Raw genomic sequence first — 20,190 nt, forward strand, 5'->3', positions numbered from 1 at the left:
AGCACCCGGCCATGGCACCATGGGCTTAGATGACATGGTAGTCATATTACTAAAATGGTTCTAAAAAATAATTTCTCATTTTCGGTACTTACCTTGTTTCTGACCATTAAAAAACTGTTCAAGGATGGGCACCAGTCCATAGACTACACCACTATCCAAAAGAAAATTATTCTAGTAAACTTTCGAATAACATTTTGGTACTATTTTTTCACATATTCCAAATGAAATACAGGCTAACAGACAGCAGTGTGACTTCAGGGTCTTTGTTACATTTATGGACTCTCCCTTAAGCTGCTCTGCTTCTTATTTCCAAGTGTAATCTCGGGCTAATTTTAACTCTCAGTAATTTCTGTCTCGCTTTTTCTCTTGTAGAAGTAAGGATAATGATCCTTCCAATACCACAAGGTTTTTGTAAGACTTCAAAGAAATAACAGACCTTAGCCTTTAATGATTAACTTTATAATTTCACAGCATAAAGCAGAGGCCAGAAACCAGAGGGAAAGTCACTGGTAGGTTTACTACAAGCTGTGCATTTATAAAAAAATGCAAAATAAAAACTGGGAGAAATGCTTAATATTGACAATGTTATGGGGTTGAATTATGGTAATGCATAAAAATATACACAGATACTAAACCTCATAAACAATCAGAGTGAAGCATGATTAACAAAAACTCAGAGACAGAAATTAGAGTTCAACCTGAAGGTCAGAAAAGCAAAATAGGCAGCCACTGGCTCTTACCTCTACCTCAGTTTGAAACAGCAATCCTACCTCCAGGATTCTCAGAATGAGACTGAGCGCTATCTCCTCCCACCTTGTAATCCCCTGTAGTTATGGGATGAAAGACATGTGCCACTACTGTCTGACTTCTATGGCAAGTTAGTGTGGCTCCTGGGACTAAAGGTGCATGTCATTGCTGCCTAGTCTGCAAGGTTGGCCAGTGTGGTTATTTTACTTTTCTGATCCTCAGGCAAACTTTATTAAAATACTAATGAAACGTCACTACATCAGTCACAGGATGAATAGATGAGAACACATCAAAAAGCTTAAAATTCATAAACATAAGCAAAGAAAACCAGTCTACAAATTACAATCCCAGAGAACCTAGACAACAATGAGTACACGAAGAGAGACTTACATAGATCTAATCTACATGGGAAGTAGAAAAAGACAAGCTCTCCTGAGTAAATTGGGAGCATGGGGACCTTGGGGGAGGCTTGAAGAGGGGAGGGGAGAAGCAGGGAGGGGAGCAGACAAAAAGTAGAGCTCAATAAAAATCAATAAATAGGAGAAAAAAATAAAAAATTCATAAGCTCTAAGTCATCTTTCACCTTTGAAGAATAATAGGTGAACGTCTCAAGGTTTTTAAAACTGCCAAATAAGGTATCAGGTAGTACCTTCCCCTTTCTGTATTCTCATGTAGCACAAGATGATATATATGTTGATGAAAATATTTTTCTTTATAGGGTATTAAGCTAGTAAGTACAATAAGAATGCTACAATTAAATATCATTTGATACCTACATTGGTTAGTTTTTTGTCAACGTGACACAAGCTAGAATGATCTGAGAAGGGGGACCTTCACTCGGCAAATGCCTCCATCAGATTGGCTTATAGGCAAGCCTATGAGGAATTTTGGATTAATAACTGATGTAGAAGAGCTCAAGCAACTGTGTGTCATATCACCCCTGGGCAAATGGTCCTGTGGTGTATAAGAAAGCAAAGTGAGCAAGTCAGAAGGAGCAAGCTAGCACACAGCACTCTTCCATGGTCTCTGCTTTAGTTCCTGTCTCATGACAATACAAATACAGCCTTTCTCCCTAAGTTGTTTTTAGTCATGGGCTTTATCACGGGAATAGAAAACCTAACTAGGACATAATACTGTTGAAAATTGAATCTAGATAATGGCTGCCAAAAATCATAAATTGGTAGATATCAAATATTACATAAAAGGGATATAGCTCCTCTCAAGGCATAAATTTGCACAAAAGAAATCTGAATATGATCACACTTGTAGATCAAACTAGCAATTTACAAGAAAGACAAGAGACAAAAAACATGCTAGGTCTGCTTCAATAGGCTATATCTAAAAAACTGTTAGAAACTTTTTGAGGCAAATGGTTTAATTTCTTCAACAAATTAGAGGGGCAATTAATTGTAAGTATCAATTATAAGTCATAATAGGGGCATTATAAGTCATATACAGGGCAAAATGAACTATAAGTCAATAAGGAAAATTGAAAATAAAAAAAATGTACTGGTCCATCACAATATATAAAACATTGTTGCTTAATAAAAATCAAAAGATTTAAAAGTATGAAACTATATTGAATTTAGATTTTAAAGACATTAAAGTAGGGGAATACTCTTCTGGAAGAGAAAGAGAAACATGGTAAGTGGAGGACAAGTGAGGGTAAAGGGGGAACAGATATGTGCTGTAGAATAATCCTTATGTATGCTGCAAAGATTTGTCATTCAAATTGTTTTAATAAAGAAGTTGACTGGCCAAGAGCTGGACAAGATAAGGTTAGGCAGGAGAGCCAAACTGAGAATGCCAGATAGAAGAAGGACAGAGTCTCAGAGTCACCGAGAGATGTAGAGGGACCAAGACATGCCGGAGGAGAGGTAAAGCCACAAGCCACATGGCAGCACATAGATGAAAAGAAATGGGTTAATTTAAGTTGTAAGAGCTAGTTAATATTAAGCTTGTGCTATGGGCTCAGCATTTATAATAAATATTGAGTCTCTGTGTTGGTTACTTGGGAACTAGCAGGTGGGAAAGAAAAATACACCTAGAGTTAAGTCAGATATGTTACATGCATATATGTGTGAAGATGTTGTAATGAAGTATATTACTTTATGTGATGAATATAGATTAATCAAAAATTTTAAACCATGAAGAAATAAAAAACTAGATTGCACTGAGAAGTCAAGGGTACTCATTAATTATTGTTAATTTTTGGGAACTTTAATAGTATTATAATGATATTTTCTTAAATTGCCCATATATTTTAGAAGTATCTTAATGTAAGCCCTGAAACTCAGAAGCTTCTAGAAGAAAAAAATATAAAACAATTTAAGATATAGATAAGGGGATAGCTTTCTAACTAGATCTCCAGCCATAGGAAAAAAAAAAAACCAATGATTGACCAAAAAAAAAGACGTCGTGAAATTTAGAGGTTTCTGTACAACAAAAGAGACTATTAATCAATTGAAGAGGCAGAATTCAAAATGGAACAAGACCTTTACCACTTACACATCCTATAGAGGATTAATATCTGGAATATGTAAAAAATTTAACAAGCTAAGCATCAAAAAACTAAAACAACTCAATTAAATATGGGCTGAGGAACTGAACAAAAACATTTTAAAAGTATAGACTAACAATGAAAACTTTTAAAGTGCCCAACATCCTTAGCCACCATGGCAATGCAAATCAAAACTACTTTGAGATTCTATCTCACCTCAGTCAATCAAGAAAACAAATGACTGCAAATCCTGGAAAAGATGTGGGGAAAGAGAAATCCTACACTGCTAGTAGGAGTGTGACTGGTGTAGTCACTTTGGAAATCAACCTGGAAGTTGCTTAAAAAAAATTTAAAATAGAACTGCCATATGGCCCAACAACCCCACTTCTGGGCAAACACCCAAAGGATTCTACATTTTATCACAGAGGTGCCTACACATCTACATTCATTGATGCTCTGGTTACAATACCTAGGAAATGGTTTCAGCCTATTAGCCATCAATAAATGAATACCTAACAAAACTTCCAAAATACCTTATGGAAGTTTATTCATCTATGAAGAAAAATGAGGCTTGTTGAGAAACAAATAGAATTGGAAAAATTATACTGACTGAAGTAATCCAGACCTAGACAAACAAATCCTGTATGTTTTCTTTTATTTGCAAATCCTAGCTTCAAAGTTTTGTGAATTTTTTAAAGCTGAAAATGATGTTGGTTATTGAAATTTGATACAAATTCAATGCTCAATCCCTTTATCAAACTCAGAAAATTTCAATTATGAATAACAACTACTAAGCACTTAAATAGATCTTAGTATAAAAACTGAAGAATTATTTGCTATACTTATGCTAACTAAAGATTTCTGTTGCTGTAGTTATCTGTGTGTTTTAGTTAACAAAACAAATACCTAAATCATTGAAGTTAATTGTCACATCCACAGAGCCATGAAAAGTAACAGAGCTAGGTTTTAAATGCATAGGGTGTGTGCGTGTGTGCGTGCAAGCATGCATGTGTGTATGTTGATAGGAGTAATAGATTTTTATAAATAGTACCCAGATCACATACTAATGGTTTATTTTCTGCATGTGATCATAATATTTAGAAGGAGGTTGGGCAAAAACAAACAATTTTAAGATAGATTTTGTCATTAATTTTCTACAAAACCATGGATATGATATTCTATACTACTAAAAGCAAGGAATCTGGTAAGTATATGCAAAGGACATATAAGCAAATATATCAATTTTAAGCTTTGTAATAGAAAGCCTAAAAATAAAAGCTATCCAACATTGGCTTTCATTTATATATAGCTTCAATTTTTTATGTTCCTTTGTTTAATCCAGAGTGAATATCTATAAAGACAAGGGACCAAGAAAATAGACATAAGGTGGGTAAGGCATGGCAAGGAATAGACACTAGAACACGTGATATGAAAGCAGAGGGAGGGGATTCTGCAAGTGAAAGGTTTAATCTGGAATTCAGGAAGAAGAATAGAAAAAAGAGATGGGACAGTTAATAAGATAAGGAATTGTGGGGAAAGTCCTGTGGAAACCTACTACTTTGTGAGTTGACTAAAAGGGGGATTTTTTTAATTCTTATTTTGAAGATACAATTATTTGATGTCTGTAGTTTGTTTCAAAGTAATGAACACCATTACTTGGAAATGGATAAAAAAATAAATGAAACAAAGTTGAACAACAAATCAATAGCCATTAAAACTAAGAAATGGTACACAAGAATTCATGGTTGGAGCATTGCCACTGTTTAATATGTGGACTTTCCAAAATACAAGTCAAAATAAACCATGACCAGTGTGTAGCAACTACCATTAAAAAAAACCTGTTGAATAATCAAACAGTAAATATCAGATTCATCTGTTTTTAAAAACAGATTTTGTAGGAACTGTGGCAAAGGCTCACATGGTAATGTGCTACTGCACAAGCATGAGGACCTACACTCAGATCCCCAGCACCCACATCAAAAGCCAGGCAGGACAATATGTATCTTCAACACTAGTGCTGTGGGGATAGATGGGTAAATTCTGAGGGCTTAGCAGAGGGCCAGCCTAGCCAAACAGCAAATTCTAGATTCAGCAGATGACTCTCAAAATTTAAGGTGAAGAGCAATAGAAATACCCATAGGTATTTAGCATTGACCTATGACCTCCACAGACATACCCATGGGCATGCACATGTACACACATGTGCACAGATTCATAAACCACATACACACACACATACATACAACAAGCATTTTAACTCTAGACATATACAAATGTGTAACCAAATTCTAAAATGGTAGCATATCAAATATTATCAATAATTAACTCCTTGAATCTTTTACTAATGCATTATACTTTCAACAACAAACACACATGTGCTTTATACATAAGTTTAGACAGTCCGTTCCCTATCAACAGGCAAAGATAGAAACAGATATGGGTCTGGGGAGATGGTTCAGATGACAAAGAGTCTATGAGGAACTGACTTCTGTCCCCAGAATGCACATTTAAAAAAAACAGTAGGGCTAGGGGAGGTGGGGGAAAAAGTCAAGCATGGTGGTATATGTGCACATATTTGTATTGTTGGTACTAGGGAGATAGAATTGGCAGAACCCTGGGGTTCACTGACTGGCCATCCTAGCATTGTCAGTGAACTCTAGACCTGTGAGAGACCATATTTCAAAAGAAAGGCAAAGGAAGATATAGGGTACCTGAGAAACAATACCAAGGTTGTGTTCTGACTGTACACAAGTCTACATATATACATGCAAGTATACCTGTCTGTACACATCACACACACACATTCATACACACACATATTCTACACACACATACACATATTCTTACACATACAAACATACATACACATACTCTTACATACACACATACAAAAACACAATACTCTTACATATACAATGAATGAGTACACAGGAATGAATGAAGCAGAGCAGAATATAAGCTAGGAAAAAACAAGTAGAAAGGGCCAACTTAACAGTGTGATTTGTTCTTTGTGTAAAACACTACAAGGCTCTATACATTGGTTGTATGCAGGATGGACCCACTCAAGAATTTGACAAAGAGAATAGCATGGTCCAATTTATAAGAATTACTGTGTTGAATCATTAGCTCATATTTCAAAAACCTGTACTCTACAAAATTGGAAAACTTAAAGGAAATGGACAATTTTCTAGATAAATACCACTTACAAAAATTAAATCAAGACCAGATAAGCAAATTAAATAGACCTATAACTGCTAAAGAAATAGAAACAGTCATCAAAAGTCTCCCAACCAAAAAAAAAAAAGCCCAGGACCAGATGGTTTCAGCATAGAATTCTACAAGATTTTCAAAGAACTAATATCAATACTTCTCAAATTGTTCCACACAATAGAAACAGAAGGAATGTTGTCAAAGTCTTTTTATGAGGCTACAATTACCCTGATACCTAAACTACACAAAGACATTATTAAGAAAGAGAATTACAGACCAATATCAATCAATAAACATTGATGCAAAAATACTCAATAAAATACTGGCAAACAGAATTCAAGAACACATCAGAAAAATCATCCACCATGATCAAGTTGGCATCATCCCAGAGATGCAGGGATGGCAACATACAAAAATCTGTCAATGTAATCCACCAAATAAGCAAGCTGAAAAAAACACATTATCATCTTATTAAGATGCTGAAAAGGCCTTTGACAAAATACAATATCCCTTCCTGATAAAGGTCTTGGAAAGAGCAGAGATTCATGGAGCATACCTAACCCTAATAAAAGCAGTATATACATCAAGTCAACAGTCAACATCAAACTAAATGGAGAGAGAATCAAAGTGACCCCACTGAAATTAGGAACAAGGCAAGGTTGTCCACTCTCTCCATATCTATTTAATATAGTTCTTGAAGGTCTAACTAGAGCAATAAAACAACAAAAGGAGATCAAGGGGATACAAATCAGAAAAGAAGTCAAATTCTCACTGTTTGCTGATGATATGATGGTTTACGTAAGCGATCCCCAAAATTTTACCAAGTAACTTTTACAACTCGTAAACATATTCAGTAATGTAGCAGGATACAAGAATAACTCAAAAAAATCAGTAGCCCTCCTATACACAGATGATAAATGGGTTAAGAAAGAAATCAGAAAAATATCACTCTACACAATAGCCACAAATGGACTAACTCTAACCAAACAAGTAGAAACCTGTATGACAAGAATTTTAAATCTTTGAAGAAAGAAATTGAAGAAGACACCAGAGAAATGAAAAGGTCTCCCATGCACTTGGGTAGGTAGAATTAACATAGTAAAAATGGCAATCTTACCAAAAGCAATCTACAGATTCAATGCAATACCCAGCAAAATCCCAGCAAAATTCTTCACAGACCTCAAAAGAACAATACTCAACTTCATATGGAAAAGTAAAAAAATACAAAATAGCCAAAACAATCCTGTACAATAAAGAAACTCCTGGAGGCCTCACAATCCCCAACTTCAAACTCTACTACAGAGCTACAATACTGAAAACAGCCTGGTATTGGCATAAAAACAGACAGGAGGACCAATGGAACTGAATTGAAGACCCAGATATCAATCCACAACCTGATTTTTGACAAAGAAGCAAAAAAATATCAAATGGAAAAAAGAAAGCATATTCAACAAATGGTGCTGGCATAGCTGGATATCAACATGTAGAGGAATAAAAATAGATCCATATCTAAGGTCATGTACAAAACTCAAGTCCAAATGGATTAAAGACCTCAACATAAAGTCAGCAAAACTAGACCTCATAGAAGACAAAGTGGGAAGTACACTTGAATGCATTGTCATAGGAGACCACTTTCTAAATATAACCACAGCAGCACAGACACTGAGAGAAACAATTAATAAATGGGATCTCCTGAAACTGATAGGTTTCTCTAAAGCAAGGGACATGGTCAACAAGAAAAAACTGCAGCCTACAGAAGGGGAAAATATCTTCACCAATCCCACATCAGACAGGGGGCTGATCTTCAAAATATAGAAAGAACTCAAGAAATTGGTCATCAAAAGAACAAATAATCCAATTAAAAATTGAGGTACAGGCATAAATAGAGACCTCTCAACAGAGAAATTTAAAATGGCTGAAAGGCACTTAAGGAAATGCTCAACATCCTTAGCCTTTCATTAGAGACATCCTTTCATTAGAGAAATGAAAATCAAAACAACTCTGAGATTTCATCTTACACTTATAAGAATGGTCAAGATCAAAAACACTGATGACAACTTATGCTGGAGAGGTTGTGGGGTAAAGGGAACACTCCTCCATTGCTGGTGGGAGTACAAACTGGTACAGCCCCTTTTATGGCGATTTCTCAGAAAATTAGAAAACAGTCTACCTCAAGACCCAGCAATACCACTTTTGGGTATATAACCAAAGGATGCTCAATTGTACCACAAGGATATATGTTCAACTATGTTCATAGCAGCATTGTTTGTCATAGCCAGAACCTGAAAACAACCTAAATGTCCCTTGACTGAAGAATAGATAAGGAAAATGTGGTTCATTTACACAGTGGACTGCACAGCAGAAAAAAAATTGACATCTTGAAATTTGAGGGCAAATGGATAGATATAGAAAATATCATATCGAGTGAGGTAGCCCAGACCCAAAAAGACAAATATTATATTTACTCACTCATAAATGGCTTTTAGACATAAAGAAAAAAAAACAGCCTACAATTCACAATCTTAGAGAACCTAGGCAACAAAAACGACCCTAAGAGAGACATACATGGATCTAATCTACATGAGAAGTAGAAAAAGACAAGATCTCCTGAAGAAATTGGTAGCACTGGGACCATGAGAGAGGTTAGAAGGGAAGGGGAATGGGAGCAGAGAAAAATAGAGAGCTCAATAAAAACAAGAAAGAAAGAATTACTCTGTTATTGCATTGAGGCTAGACTACAACAGATTACAAAAGTAAGAGAAAGGGAGACTTCCAAGCATTTGGGTGTTAGAGCATGGTCATTTAGTTCTGCCTCAATGACAGGGGAGGGAAAAAGAAGTTAGACTCTGATTATACTCTGAAGGAGGAGTTGAGAGTTTACCGAAAGGTTGAATTTGAGGCATAACACAAAAGGGGTTGCTCTAAACTTAATCCAAGGTTTTGGATTAGGCAGTTGCAAGACAGAACTGGCATTTTGTGAGCTAGGGTGACAGATGTCATAGGAAGGCAAACGTTGATTCATCACATTTGAGGTGTCTTATCAGATATTTGGGTACATCGTAAAGACAGCAATTCAGACACATCTTATTTCTCTTTGTTATGAAAGAATGGTCTACTCACATCTCTTCCAACCAGTTCCCTCTGGTTCTCAATGACACCCCAAGGAGGGATTCCAACTGTCCAGATTTTCCTCAAACACTTAGAGGAATGGGCTTTTAGGGCATCCCCAACGTGCTTGGACACTCCTATGAAACAATCAGAGCAGAAGTCAAATTTCAGCTCATAGATCAAGATAAACAAGGACTCTCACAGACAAATAGATGATCGTATGTAAAATGTCATTCTTAAGGAAGACTCTTAGCACCGTGGAATTGGAAGCTGGCTTCTTGACTTTCTCTCTCTTCTCTTAACCTCTCTTCCTCTTACCTGGAGCCAGGACCTGAATAATTCTCCTCTTCCTTGACCAATTTCTAACACAATCACTACTCTTGCCTGGCTAGAATGTTCCATGTACTGCTTAACATCGTGAGCATTGCAGTGTTATCAAATGAATCAGTAAAATGCCCTGAAACTCTGATATAAAGGCATGAGGTTCAGAGACCACTGTGTGGGAGATGGGTTTTTTGTTTTGGTTTGGTTTGTCTTTTTCCCTACCATCACCAAATCTGCTGTGAGTGCTACAGAGCAGGGATTTGATAGCAGGGTATTTGGCAGATAGGGAAGCGGGGAGTGGAAGGGATCCAGCATGCGCTTTACCTGAGTTTATGCCTTCTGTAATTATCCATGCTCCTGTGGTCTCTGCAGCTTTGACCAGACCCTGGCTGAAGGCTTCTTTGAGGTTGGAGGACATCTTGAAGTTCTGGATACCCCCATGAACAGAGATCACAAGCTTTGGCAGCTCCATATTCCATTCTTTCAACATTAAATGCAACAGGTGTTCCGAGTTTGTATCCCAAGAAGTTCTGATGTACTGGAAGGACAGTATACACCCATGAAGAGAACACAGTGCACCATGCAAGTCAGTAGAGAAAATGAGCACACAGCAGGGCCACTAGGGTGGCCTCAACCTGGTCAGAAGTGTTGAGGGCTTCTCTGAAGGTTTAACTTCACCTAATGGAAATGTTTTCTTTTAAAGACTCCACACTCCCTCCAACTTCCTTCTGGGAATTATAAACCATGACAGATAAGCTTCCTCTGTTTGGAGGTTTGGCCTCCATGATTCATAAGAAGGCTGGAGGTGAGGCAGAAATACTTCATCAGTACATCAGCAAAGCGATTGGGAGGGAGCTTTACAAAGAAGATGAAATATGACTTTTCAATAGCACATGACTCTGCATGTACTTGATCCTTCTCATATATCTGTAAACACTTTAAAAATTCAGGAGCATGAACCTGTGTTTTTAATTTATCTACCAATAATTTCTTTACATACCATTATCCCTCTGAGAAAATTTTCTTTTGAAAATAAGTACATTCACCTCTGATAGTGCTAGCCAAAGAAAAGACCAGTGAGGTCACACCTAAGAGAGCCACTGGTTTGACATTACAGAGCATGACTGGCCACAGGCCACCTAATTTCTGCACAGTGAGGTGAGTTCGGCTTCCTCAAACAGAATCCCAACCAGTGGGAATAAACCAGGTTATGAGGGGAAAAGGGGGGGGGGACATTGGGAAAACATGAATTACAAGTCTATGTCAAAAGCATGGGTGGAACGCTCCATAAAAGCAAGTATAAATTATCACAGTAGCCTCTAAAATAACAAAGTAGTTTGCTATTCATCTTTGAATTTGTTAATATAGGAATACTTCGTTTCATAAGTAAAATATTAGAATTTCTGACCATCTGGTCTGTACAGCTATCATAACACACATGTAATAGGAAGAATAGAAGGAAGACCATGAGCCCATGTATGAGAGATGCCACTGCACTGCCAGGTTTTACAACACACTGCAATAGCAGGACAAACACAAACGGACCCTTAAGAGATGGTTCTGTTGCTGAGAACAATGGGTGAGGGCAAAGGAGAAGCCTGGGTTCCATTCACCTGCCTGTACCCCAGCTCTTCTCTAGGGTGAGCCTGACTTCAACTCTAGATCTTCCCCATTGTAGCAGGTATGGCTCTTTGGAGAAACACTGCAAAGAACTAAGTCATTAGCAATGGTTTGTCCACCCAAAGGCTAACTGAAAACCTCTCTTCTATTTCCTTTATAAGTAACTCACTTCCCCTGGCCGAACCTAATAAGCAGACTCTCTCTCATATCCTTCATAGAACTGGGTACGCACGTGGAGGGGAGGGACTCTGGGAAGAACACTGCAGCGGAGGGAAACAAAAGACAGTCTCTCTCAAGATTGGATGCTGCTCAATATGAGCTGGAAGGATGAAGCACACTCTGCTGAGACATGAACTAAAATGCACTCAGATACACAAGCTGTGATGACAGAAGCTGTGGGAACCGAAGAGATGGCTCAGTGGTTGCTGAGATGGCAGCCCTTCCAGAGAATGAAGGTTCAATTCCTAGCACCCAAATGGAGAATTCCAACCATCTGTAACTCCAGGTTCAGGAGACCTGATGCTCTCTTCCCACCTTCATGGGCACCAGGCACACATGGTGCACAGACACACATGCAGACAAAACATCCATGCACATCAAATAAAAATAAATTTAAGGGGAAAAATAAGCCAATTGTCAGGAGGTATATCTAGCTCTATTCTCAATTTTCCTGAATGTTCTTTGACCTTTGTACAAGCAAAGCAACTTCTTCACTGGGCCCCTTGACCTTGTTCACCTTCAGATCTCAGCTTAATACAGGGGCCCGTTTTCTCTATCTCTGAATGTCTTCCTCATTGCACACTATGTCCTCTCTCTCTGAGACTGAAGGGGTTATCACTTTCATTCTCTCAAAGAACCTGTTCATATAGCATCCTCCACTTTTGTGAGGGTTGTATATTTATTCCCTATGTCCCTCCCCAAATGCCAACCATTGGCAATATAGAAAACCGATTCTTTTTAGACCATAGGAAGTATATAGGAGGTATGGGAGAATTGTCTGTATTCTGTCAATCAGATTTTAAATAAATGATGATTGACCAGGCAGGAAGTATAGGTGGGAAAACCAGACAGGAAGTAGAGGTGGAACAAAGAGAACAGGAGTATTCTGGGAAGCAGGAAGCTCCCTCCACAGTTCTGCCCAGACCACCAGAAAGACAAGATGTACCGCTGAGAAAGGTATTGAGCCGTGTGGCTAACATAGATAAAAAATAATGGGCTAACATAAGTTATAAGAGCTAATAGGTAGCCTGAGCTAAGGGCCAATCAGTTTATAATCTTATGGAGTCCTTTGTGTGATTTTCTTTGGAGCTTGCCAGCTGTGGGATATCGGGCCGGACAGATACCCCAACAAGCAAGCCCTTCATGTTACAGAACGGTGCCCATGTGGATAACTGAATGCTTGAGAAAGCTTGGGAAAGAATAGAGTAAGGCATGACTTCTTGGTGGCAGCAGTTTCTCAGGTCTTTTCTGCTTACTAGAGGCAAGTAAACATTCTCATTTAAGAGAGGCTTCCTGACTCAGCTTTAGCTGCAAAACCCTGCAGCTCTTTTAAGAGGTCCTGCCATGAAACACTTACATAGTGTTGATGAAAAGCTGAACACATGCTTTTCAGTTTTCAGCCGTAGCAGAAAATAGGCTGTACCATTTTAAAATGCCAACTTTCTAGGCTGTCCTGCCAGGACAAACTCTGACTCTTTGAGGCAGGAGGTCAGCTACAAAGAGAGCATTTGACTGTTACAACTTGCTTGCTGGCAGGGACCTTGAAATGCCATAGAGTTGTGGCAATAAAAATGGCTACAGCTGGTACCTCTGCCATGATGCTGGAAAGCTAAGGAATGGGCTCGATCCAGTCGTCAAAGCCACGGCTTTAATCCTCTCCATAAAGATTCATGTGGTCAAAAAGGAGAGAGATATACCGTAAAGAGAGATTCAAAGACGAAGAAACCTCTAAATGGTTTACAGTGTGTTAAAAATATATGAAGGATAAAAGTTAAAGTTCTTAAAGTAAAAAGAAAGAAAGAGAGTAGTTGGGTGTGGTGGTACACACCTTTAATCTCAATGCCTGGGAGACAGAAGTAGATTGACCTCTGTGACTTCAAGGTGTGGTAGCACATGCCTTTAATCCCAATGCCTGGTTGGCAGAGACACACAGGTCTCTGTGAGTTCAAGGTGTAATAGCACACACGTTTAATCCCAGCACTGGGTAGGCAGAGACAGACAGATCTCTGTGAGTTCAAGGGCAGCCTGGTCTACAGAGTTATTCCAGGACAAAGATATATAGAGAACCTGTCTCAAAAAGTAAAAGTAAAAATAAAACAAATAAAAGTTAAAATAAAGCTGCATAAAGATGGAAAATACACAGAGAATCTTGATACTGTATGCTATTATGCTCTCTTTGAATAGTTTGAATGTTGAGGAAGGAGCAACAGCTGTTAAAAGATATTTGTTTATAAATGCTGCTGAATTAATCCAAGATAGGTATTCTGAAAATACCTTGACTTCAAAATTGAAGTCAAAAGGTATGTTACTTTGGAGAAGAGGATTTGCTTTTGTTTCCACAGAAAATGAGAGGCTGTGGATTCATTCTGAGATAAGAAAAATCTAGTTTGATCAAGGAAGACCACCTGAGAAATCTCCGGTAGGAACAGATGGCCTGGATGTCTGAGTTCTACATCCAGATCAGATTCAAGACTGCTGCCTGAGATGATCAAGACTCACAGGACACTCCAGTTGGGGCTTGATCATAATTCTAAATTTTCTTTAGGTCACCATAAGATTATCAGTGCCCCCAAACAGCAGGAAGTAGCCTGGAAAACTATGCCCACATTCACAAAAAATGGACTATGGATATTTTCCTTTGTTTAAAAAAAAAAAGAGGGGGAAATGGTATGGAAGAATTGTCTGTATTCTGTCAAGCATATTTTAAATAAATGCTGATTGGCCAGGCAGGAAGTATAGGTGGAAAAATCAGACAGGAAGTAGAGGTGGAACAAAGAGAATGGGAGTATTCTGGGAAGCAGGAAGTTCCCTCCACAGTCCAGCCCAGATCACTGAAGAAGCAACATGTGAGCTGCCCAGCTAGAAAAGGTACTGAGCCATTTGGCTAGCATAGATAAGAATAATGGGTTAATCTAAGTGATAAGAGGTAATAAGAAGCCTGAGCTAATGGGCCAATCAATTTATAATCTTATGGAGACTTCTGTGTGATTTTCTTTGGGGCTTGCTGGCTGTGGGCTACTGGGCGGGACGGAAATCCCCACAGCTGGCCCTCATGTTACATATAGGCACACAATAAGTAATGGATGTGCAGGAAAAAAGAATAAATAAAGCTAAAAATGAACAATATCTGGGATCATGATACAATAATAGAGTACTTGGCTTACACATAGAAGGCCCTGGGTTCTACTCCTAGTACTGCAACAAATCAACAATAACGATGAGACAAAAACAGAGGTATAGAGAGAAAGGGGGAGACAGGAAAGGTCAGTGGTAAAGAACACTTGCTGTTCTTCCAGAGGACTCAAATTCAGTTCTTAGCACCTATATTAAGTGGCTTACAACAACCTATAACCCTAGACCCAGGGCATCCAATAGTCTCTTCTGGCCTCCATCAGCACCACACACATATGTCATATACTAACACATACACACATACACACACACACACACACACACACACACACAATAAATAAGTAAATAAATGTCTTTTAAAAAAAAAAGCAAGCCTGGTGGTGGTAGTGCACACCTTTAATCCCACTTGGGAGGCAAAGGAGGGCAGATTTCTGAGTTCAAGGCCAGACTAGTCTGCAAAGGGAGTTTCAGGACAGTTAAGGCTGTTTCACAGAGAAACCCTGTCTCACAAGAACAAAACAAACAAACATACAAACAAAAACAGCAAAAGGAAAGAGTGTCAAACTTGAAGGGAAAATTGTACGCAGGGCTCTCTAAGAATCAGACTCCGAAGGGGATCAGAAAATGAGGGGGAATTTTTCTGCTAACTAAAACAGAAATAAGCCTGCATAGTTAAATGCAAGAAGACGGATAACTATAAATGTGGATTCCTCTAGAGACACACTGCAACTTTATTAAGCTGCCTTCTGATGGTCACCTCCAGAGCATGACTGGCCCTCGGCTTTCCTGAGGTTGCTCCACTTGGGAAATCAGGTGCTAAGAAAACATCAGGCAATGACCGCTCTCAGAAGAGTACACCTGAGGGACAGGTGACCTGTTAACACTGTATGCTACAGTTTGGATCTGTAGTGTCCCCAAAAGCACTACATGTGTTAAAGGCCTACTCACCCACATTAATGGGAGATGGCAGAAGCTGTAGAAGGTGGGGCCGAATGGGAAGACGTTAGGTCATTGGGGGTGCACCCTGCAAGGATACTGTTACCCTTGTCCCTATTCTCTAATTCTTCCCAGCTGCTGTTAAAATCAGACTGTGCCCTGCCCAAAGTCACTGACTGCATGCTGTGTAAAGCCATAGTGTTACAGGCTGCACCTTTGCCCTGAAAGATTCCACTTTACAAGCATGATATGACTCCACTTTGCCTGCAAGCGCAGACTCTGCACTTCATTGGCCACATAAACAGTACCATCTCCCTGGCACCACCCACAGTGAACAAACTGATAAATAACCCTAAAATGTTAAAAAAGGCTCTACTCTATAAATTTATAACGTTAACAGAGGCCATATGATCACGTAACTATATTAAAGTTATCCAAGAAAACTATGAGAAAATTTTGAGAACTTATGAGAAACACCATAGTGGAGAAACACCCTCACCTGGACCCCACAATGAAGAAATCACCTAACAATAAAATGACAATGAACTCTACTGATGTGTCATCTGACCACCCTCAGTGTGTGTCAAGGGACTAACACACAGGGAACTTGGAACTGCCGTAGGAGCTTCAGCTCAGATCAGTTCCTACTGCTGTTATGACCTACTTAGACCATCATCTAGGCACCCATTTGGACTTAGTCCTACACTTGAGAGACAGACAACGCCCTTCATACCTAAGGGAAGTGAGGACCTGGCTAGATGTGACTGTGGATCAATGACACGGCTCCCTTTGAAGGAAAGTCATGGCATGTGGCTCTCTCTCCTTAGAGGTACACTTGAAAAATCTCTTCTGTTCAAAACTAGTGAGATGCTTTGGGTTATCAGCAGACCTTGGAGTGGTAGATATGCTCTCCATCTTGGAAATTAATGGTGCCAAAGGTATCTGTAGGGCTCTTCACTGTGTGCTTCTCAGCAGACCACTGTTCCTCTCCACTGCCCTCAGCGGCTGAGAGGGTCCAGGTGTAATCCAACCCATGATGTTCTTGAATCAGCCGGCCACAGTAGCACCTAAATTCAGAAAGACAGTCACTCAAAACAGAAAACTGGTGCAATAATCCCAATCCTCAGATTGATGTATAGATGTCATGTATTAATAACTCTTAAAATTGATATTTAGGTCACCAGACTTGGCAGTGAGCACCTGTACCCAGTAAGCCACCTCACCAGTTCCTATGTCTCCTTCTTAACACTGATATACACTCTGTCTGCCATGTCATGAAAGATCATAAAACATATAATGGACTTTATATCTTCCCTCGCTCCTTACTGTTGTTTTGTTTATATTTGGGGTCTTTTTTTTTTAAAGATGGAATCTCACCAGGATGCTCAAGCTAGTCTGGAACACTAAACTCTAGATATAAATGATGCTTCTGCCCCAGCCTCCTAAGTAGTTAGACCACGATAGGGTGCCATCAGATGTGGCTGGATTCTAAATAGGAGTAGCTGTGAGTGAGGGAAACCAAGGCTTTTCTATAACTAAAATTCTACACTATTCTTCATCTGTCTTTTTCCTTCACTTTATAAATCTTTACTAACACAGTAGTATATATTTATGTAATTTGTAAATAAGCACACATATCATGTGCATATTGATATACATAACCCAAAATGTTTAATGATGTAGTATAGAGTAAAACATGTGAAGTTCACTCAATCAAAAGCAGAAATCTTTAGCATGGACCACAAGATATGTATATTCATTTATAAATAATATAACATGCTCATGTCAGTCCACATAGTAAATATTAGTCAAGACAGAAGTGAAATTACAAATGCATCAAACTGTTCATTGTTTTTCTGTTCATAACTTTAAAATACTGTAAATGACTAAATAACCTGAACATTCATCAATAAGGATGCACTATGGGGCTAAACAGATAGCTCCCTTGGTAGAGTGTTTTCCTCAGCCTGAAAGAAGCCCAGGGTTTGATCTCCAGCACCACAAAATCAGGCAAAGAGGTATACACAAGGAATACAGCACTACACAGATAGGGAAGGGAGAATCAGAAGTTGGAGGTCATCCTTAGAAACATGACAAGTTTAAGGATAGCCTGAGCTACATGAGACCTTGTTTAAAATAAACAAAAAAAACAGTAAGTCAAGTGTAGTGATAACCACCTACAATCTCAGTTACTAGTGCAACTGAGACCAGAGAATTGGAAATTGAAGTCCACCCTAGGCAATTTAAAAGACTCCAAGACCCTGTCTCAAAATTTAAAGCTATAAAAATCAAATAATATAAAAGTTAAAGTTAGCGTTGTTTAAACTCACAGACTTTGGGATATGGTCAGGATTAAGGACTTTGTTTTGCTCCACTGACTAAAAGGAAGGGCAAACCCACTTGCATACACACAAACCCACTTGCACACACACAAACCCACTTGCACATACACCTTAAGATGTGTGTCACTGCTACAACGTGCACTGCAAAGTTCACTTTATTGCGCAGTGTGAGTGTTTTGCCTGTTTTGTGCAAATATGACATGTGTAACTCATATGTCAAATACCTCACTGCGTATGCAACATAGAGTTACATTTTATCCAAATGCAATAGCAAAATAAAGAGGTACATGTCATACATGTTTTAGGTGATAAAAGCTCTTGTCAAATATCCTAAGATGTTTGCATATCTCAATAACTCAGGACTTCAGGACTTCTATTAGACTCAAGTTCCATGCTCAAGTAAGGAAGAACACACACACACACACACACACACACACACACACCTTTTATACCTCCATTCTTTTCAGAGGAAATAACAGGTGCCTTAATCAGAGTCCACTCAACTTCTGAGAGAAGCCCGACACATCTGTTACTTCAATCAAAAGAGCTGTTTTCCCTGATCCAGCCCACTACAAGATTGTCCACCTCTCCCTCACTGTTCCTTTTGTGTCCCTCCCAAAACTCCATTCATGATCTGATGAAGAGGACAGCCTTCCTGGATAAAGGGGACTTCCTCAGTCTAAAATTCACAAGGAGTTTAGCTCCCCTGCTAGAACCTCCAAAAGAAAGGAAAGAAAAAAGGTCTGGAGATCTGAAGAAACTCTTCTAAGCATATTGGGAACACCTTAAAATGAAAAGAAGCTGATTTGTCAAAGTCTCACCTGACTAAGTTCTGACAGACTTGGCAGCCTTGAGTGCATCTGAGTTAAAGAAATAAAATCATTGTTAGTTTACCAATATTTGTACTAAGAATTTTCTGCTTATCTAGTAAACATCATTTTCCATTGTCTGAAAATTGGAATTTGCTAAACATGCATTCATCATTTACTTCCCATATCATTTCCTGTGCATAATTATACAGTAGAAACAATGACAAAGTTAATAAACCATGAACTATGAAACCAAACTACCTAGGTTTGAATACCATTGACTCAGTGATTCTTTTAAGTCCCAGCTCTCACACTTAAAAATAATTTCAAACACTTTTTCATCCCCCCATAAGGTGATAAAAAGGATTATCATAAGTAATCTATCTGAAGTAGCTTGTGCCAGCTCCTACATTGCAATATATTGAATAAAGGTAGATTAGTTACCTTTCTCACCACTGTGGCAAGGTATCTGATCAAAGCAACTTGAGGAAGAAAGGGTCAGTTTTGGCTCACAGTTTGAGGGGATACAGTCCATCGCGGGTAATTAAGTCATAAAGGTGTGAGGCAGCTGTTCACACTGTGTCAGAAATCGGGCACCAGAGAGGGGAATGCTGGTGCTCAACTTTCCCCCTTTTATTCATTCTGGGAGCAGCCTATGGGAAATCTACCAACCACATTCTGGGTGGGTCTTTTCCTACTCGGTAAAACTTCCCTGGAAACACTCTCATAAACACACCCAGAAGTGTGTCTCATTAATTCAGTAGGGGATTATCAATCCAGTCAAGCAGGTGGTGGAGGTTAAGCATCATGGGTAGGTATTATGACTACTGTTGCTATTACTTGGCTATTGTAATTACTGAACAGTGAAGGTAACACAGAACTCTAGGAAATCAAGTAATAAAATGTATTTTTAAATAGCTCAAAGTTATAAAGCAGGACCAGTGATGTAACTCCCTCAGCTTGCTGAGCACAAAAGAGGCCTTGGATTATTTCCCTAGTCCCTCATAAACTGGGTATAAAGGCACACACCAATAATTTGTAGACTCAGTGGGGGAATGAGGAAGATCAGAAGCTCAAGGTCATTCTCTGTGACATCCTGAGTTCCAGACCATGCTGAGCTACAAGAGACACTGTCTTTTGTACTTGTGTGTGTGTATGTACGTGTGTGTAAAACAGCATCCAATCAAATACTGCCGTTGATCCACCATTAGACATGAGTGTCTAACTAATGCCACTCTGTTCC

General features: G+C 38.7%; 1 protein-coding gene across 5 annotated transcripts in view; it reads right to left on the bottom strand.

Moving 5' to 3' along the window:
• Positions 1-20,190, bottom strand: part of Trpm6 (transient receptor potential cation channel subfamily M member 6) — a 160,557-nt gene that overhangs the window by 97,055 nt on the left and 43,312 nt on the right. For all 5 annotated transcript variants that reach the window (XM_087908041.1, XM_087908040.1, XM_085693686.2 and 2 more), the window contains 4 exons: positions 18,960-18,998; positions 16,686-16,863; positions 10,214-10,427; positions 9,578-9,702 (listed from right to left, as the gene is read on the bottom strand). In XM_087908041.1, coding sequence (XP_087764167.1) covers positions 9,578-9,702; positions 10,214-10,427; positions 16,686-16,863; positions 18,960-18,998 — 556 coding nt within the window. The remainder of the gene's footprint in view (positions 1-9,577; positions 9,703-10,213; positions 10,428-16,685; positions 16,864-18,959; positions 18,999-20,190) is intronic.

Source organism: Myodes glareolus, chromosome 7 (genome assembly GCF_982192425.1).
Source record: "Myodes glareolus chromosome 7, mMyoGla1.1, whole genome shotgun sequence".
In the NCBI taxonomy this organism is placed as follows: Eukaryota; Metazoa; Chordata; class Mammalia; order Rodentia; family Cricetidae; genus Myodes; species Myodes glareolus.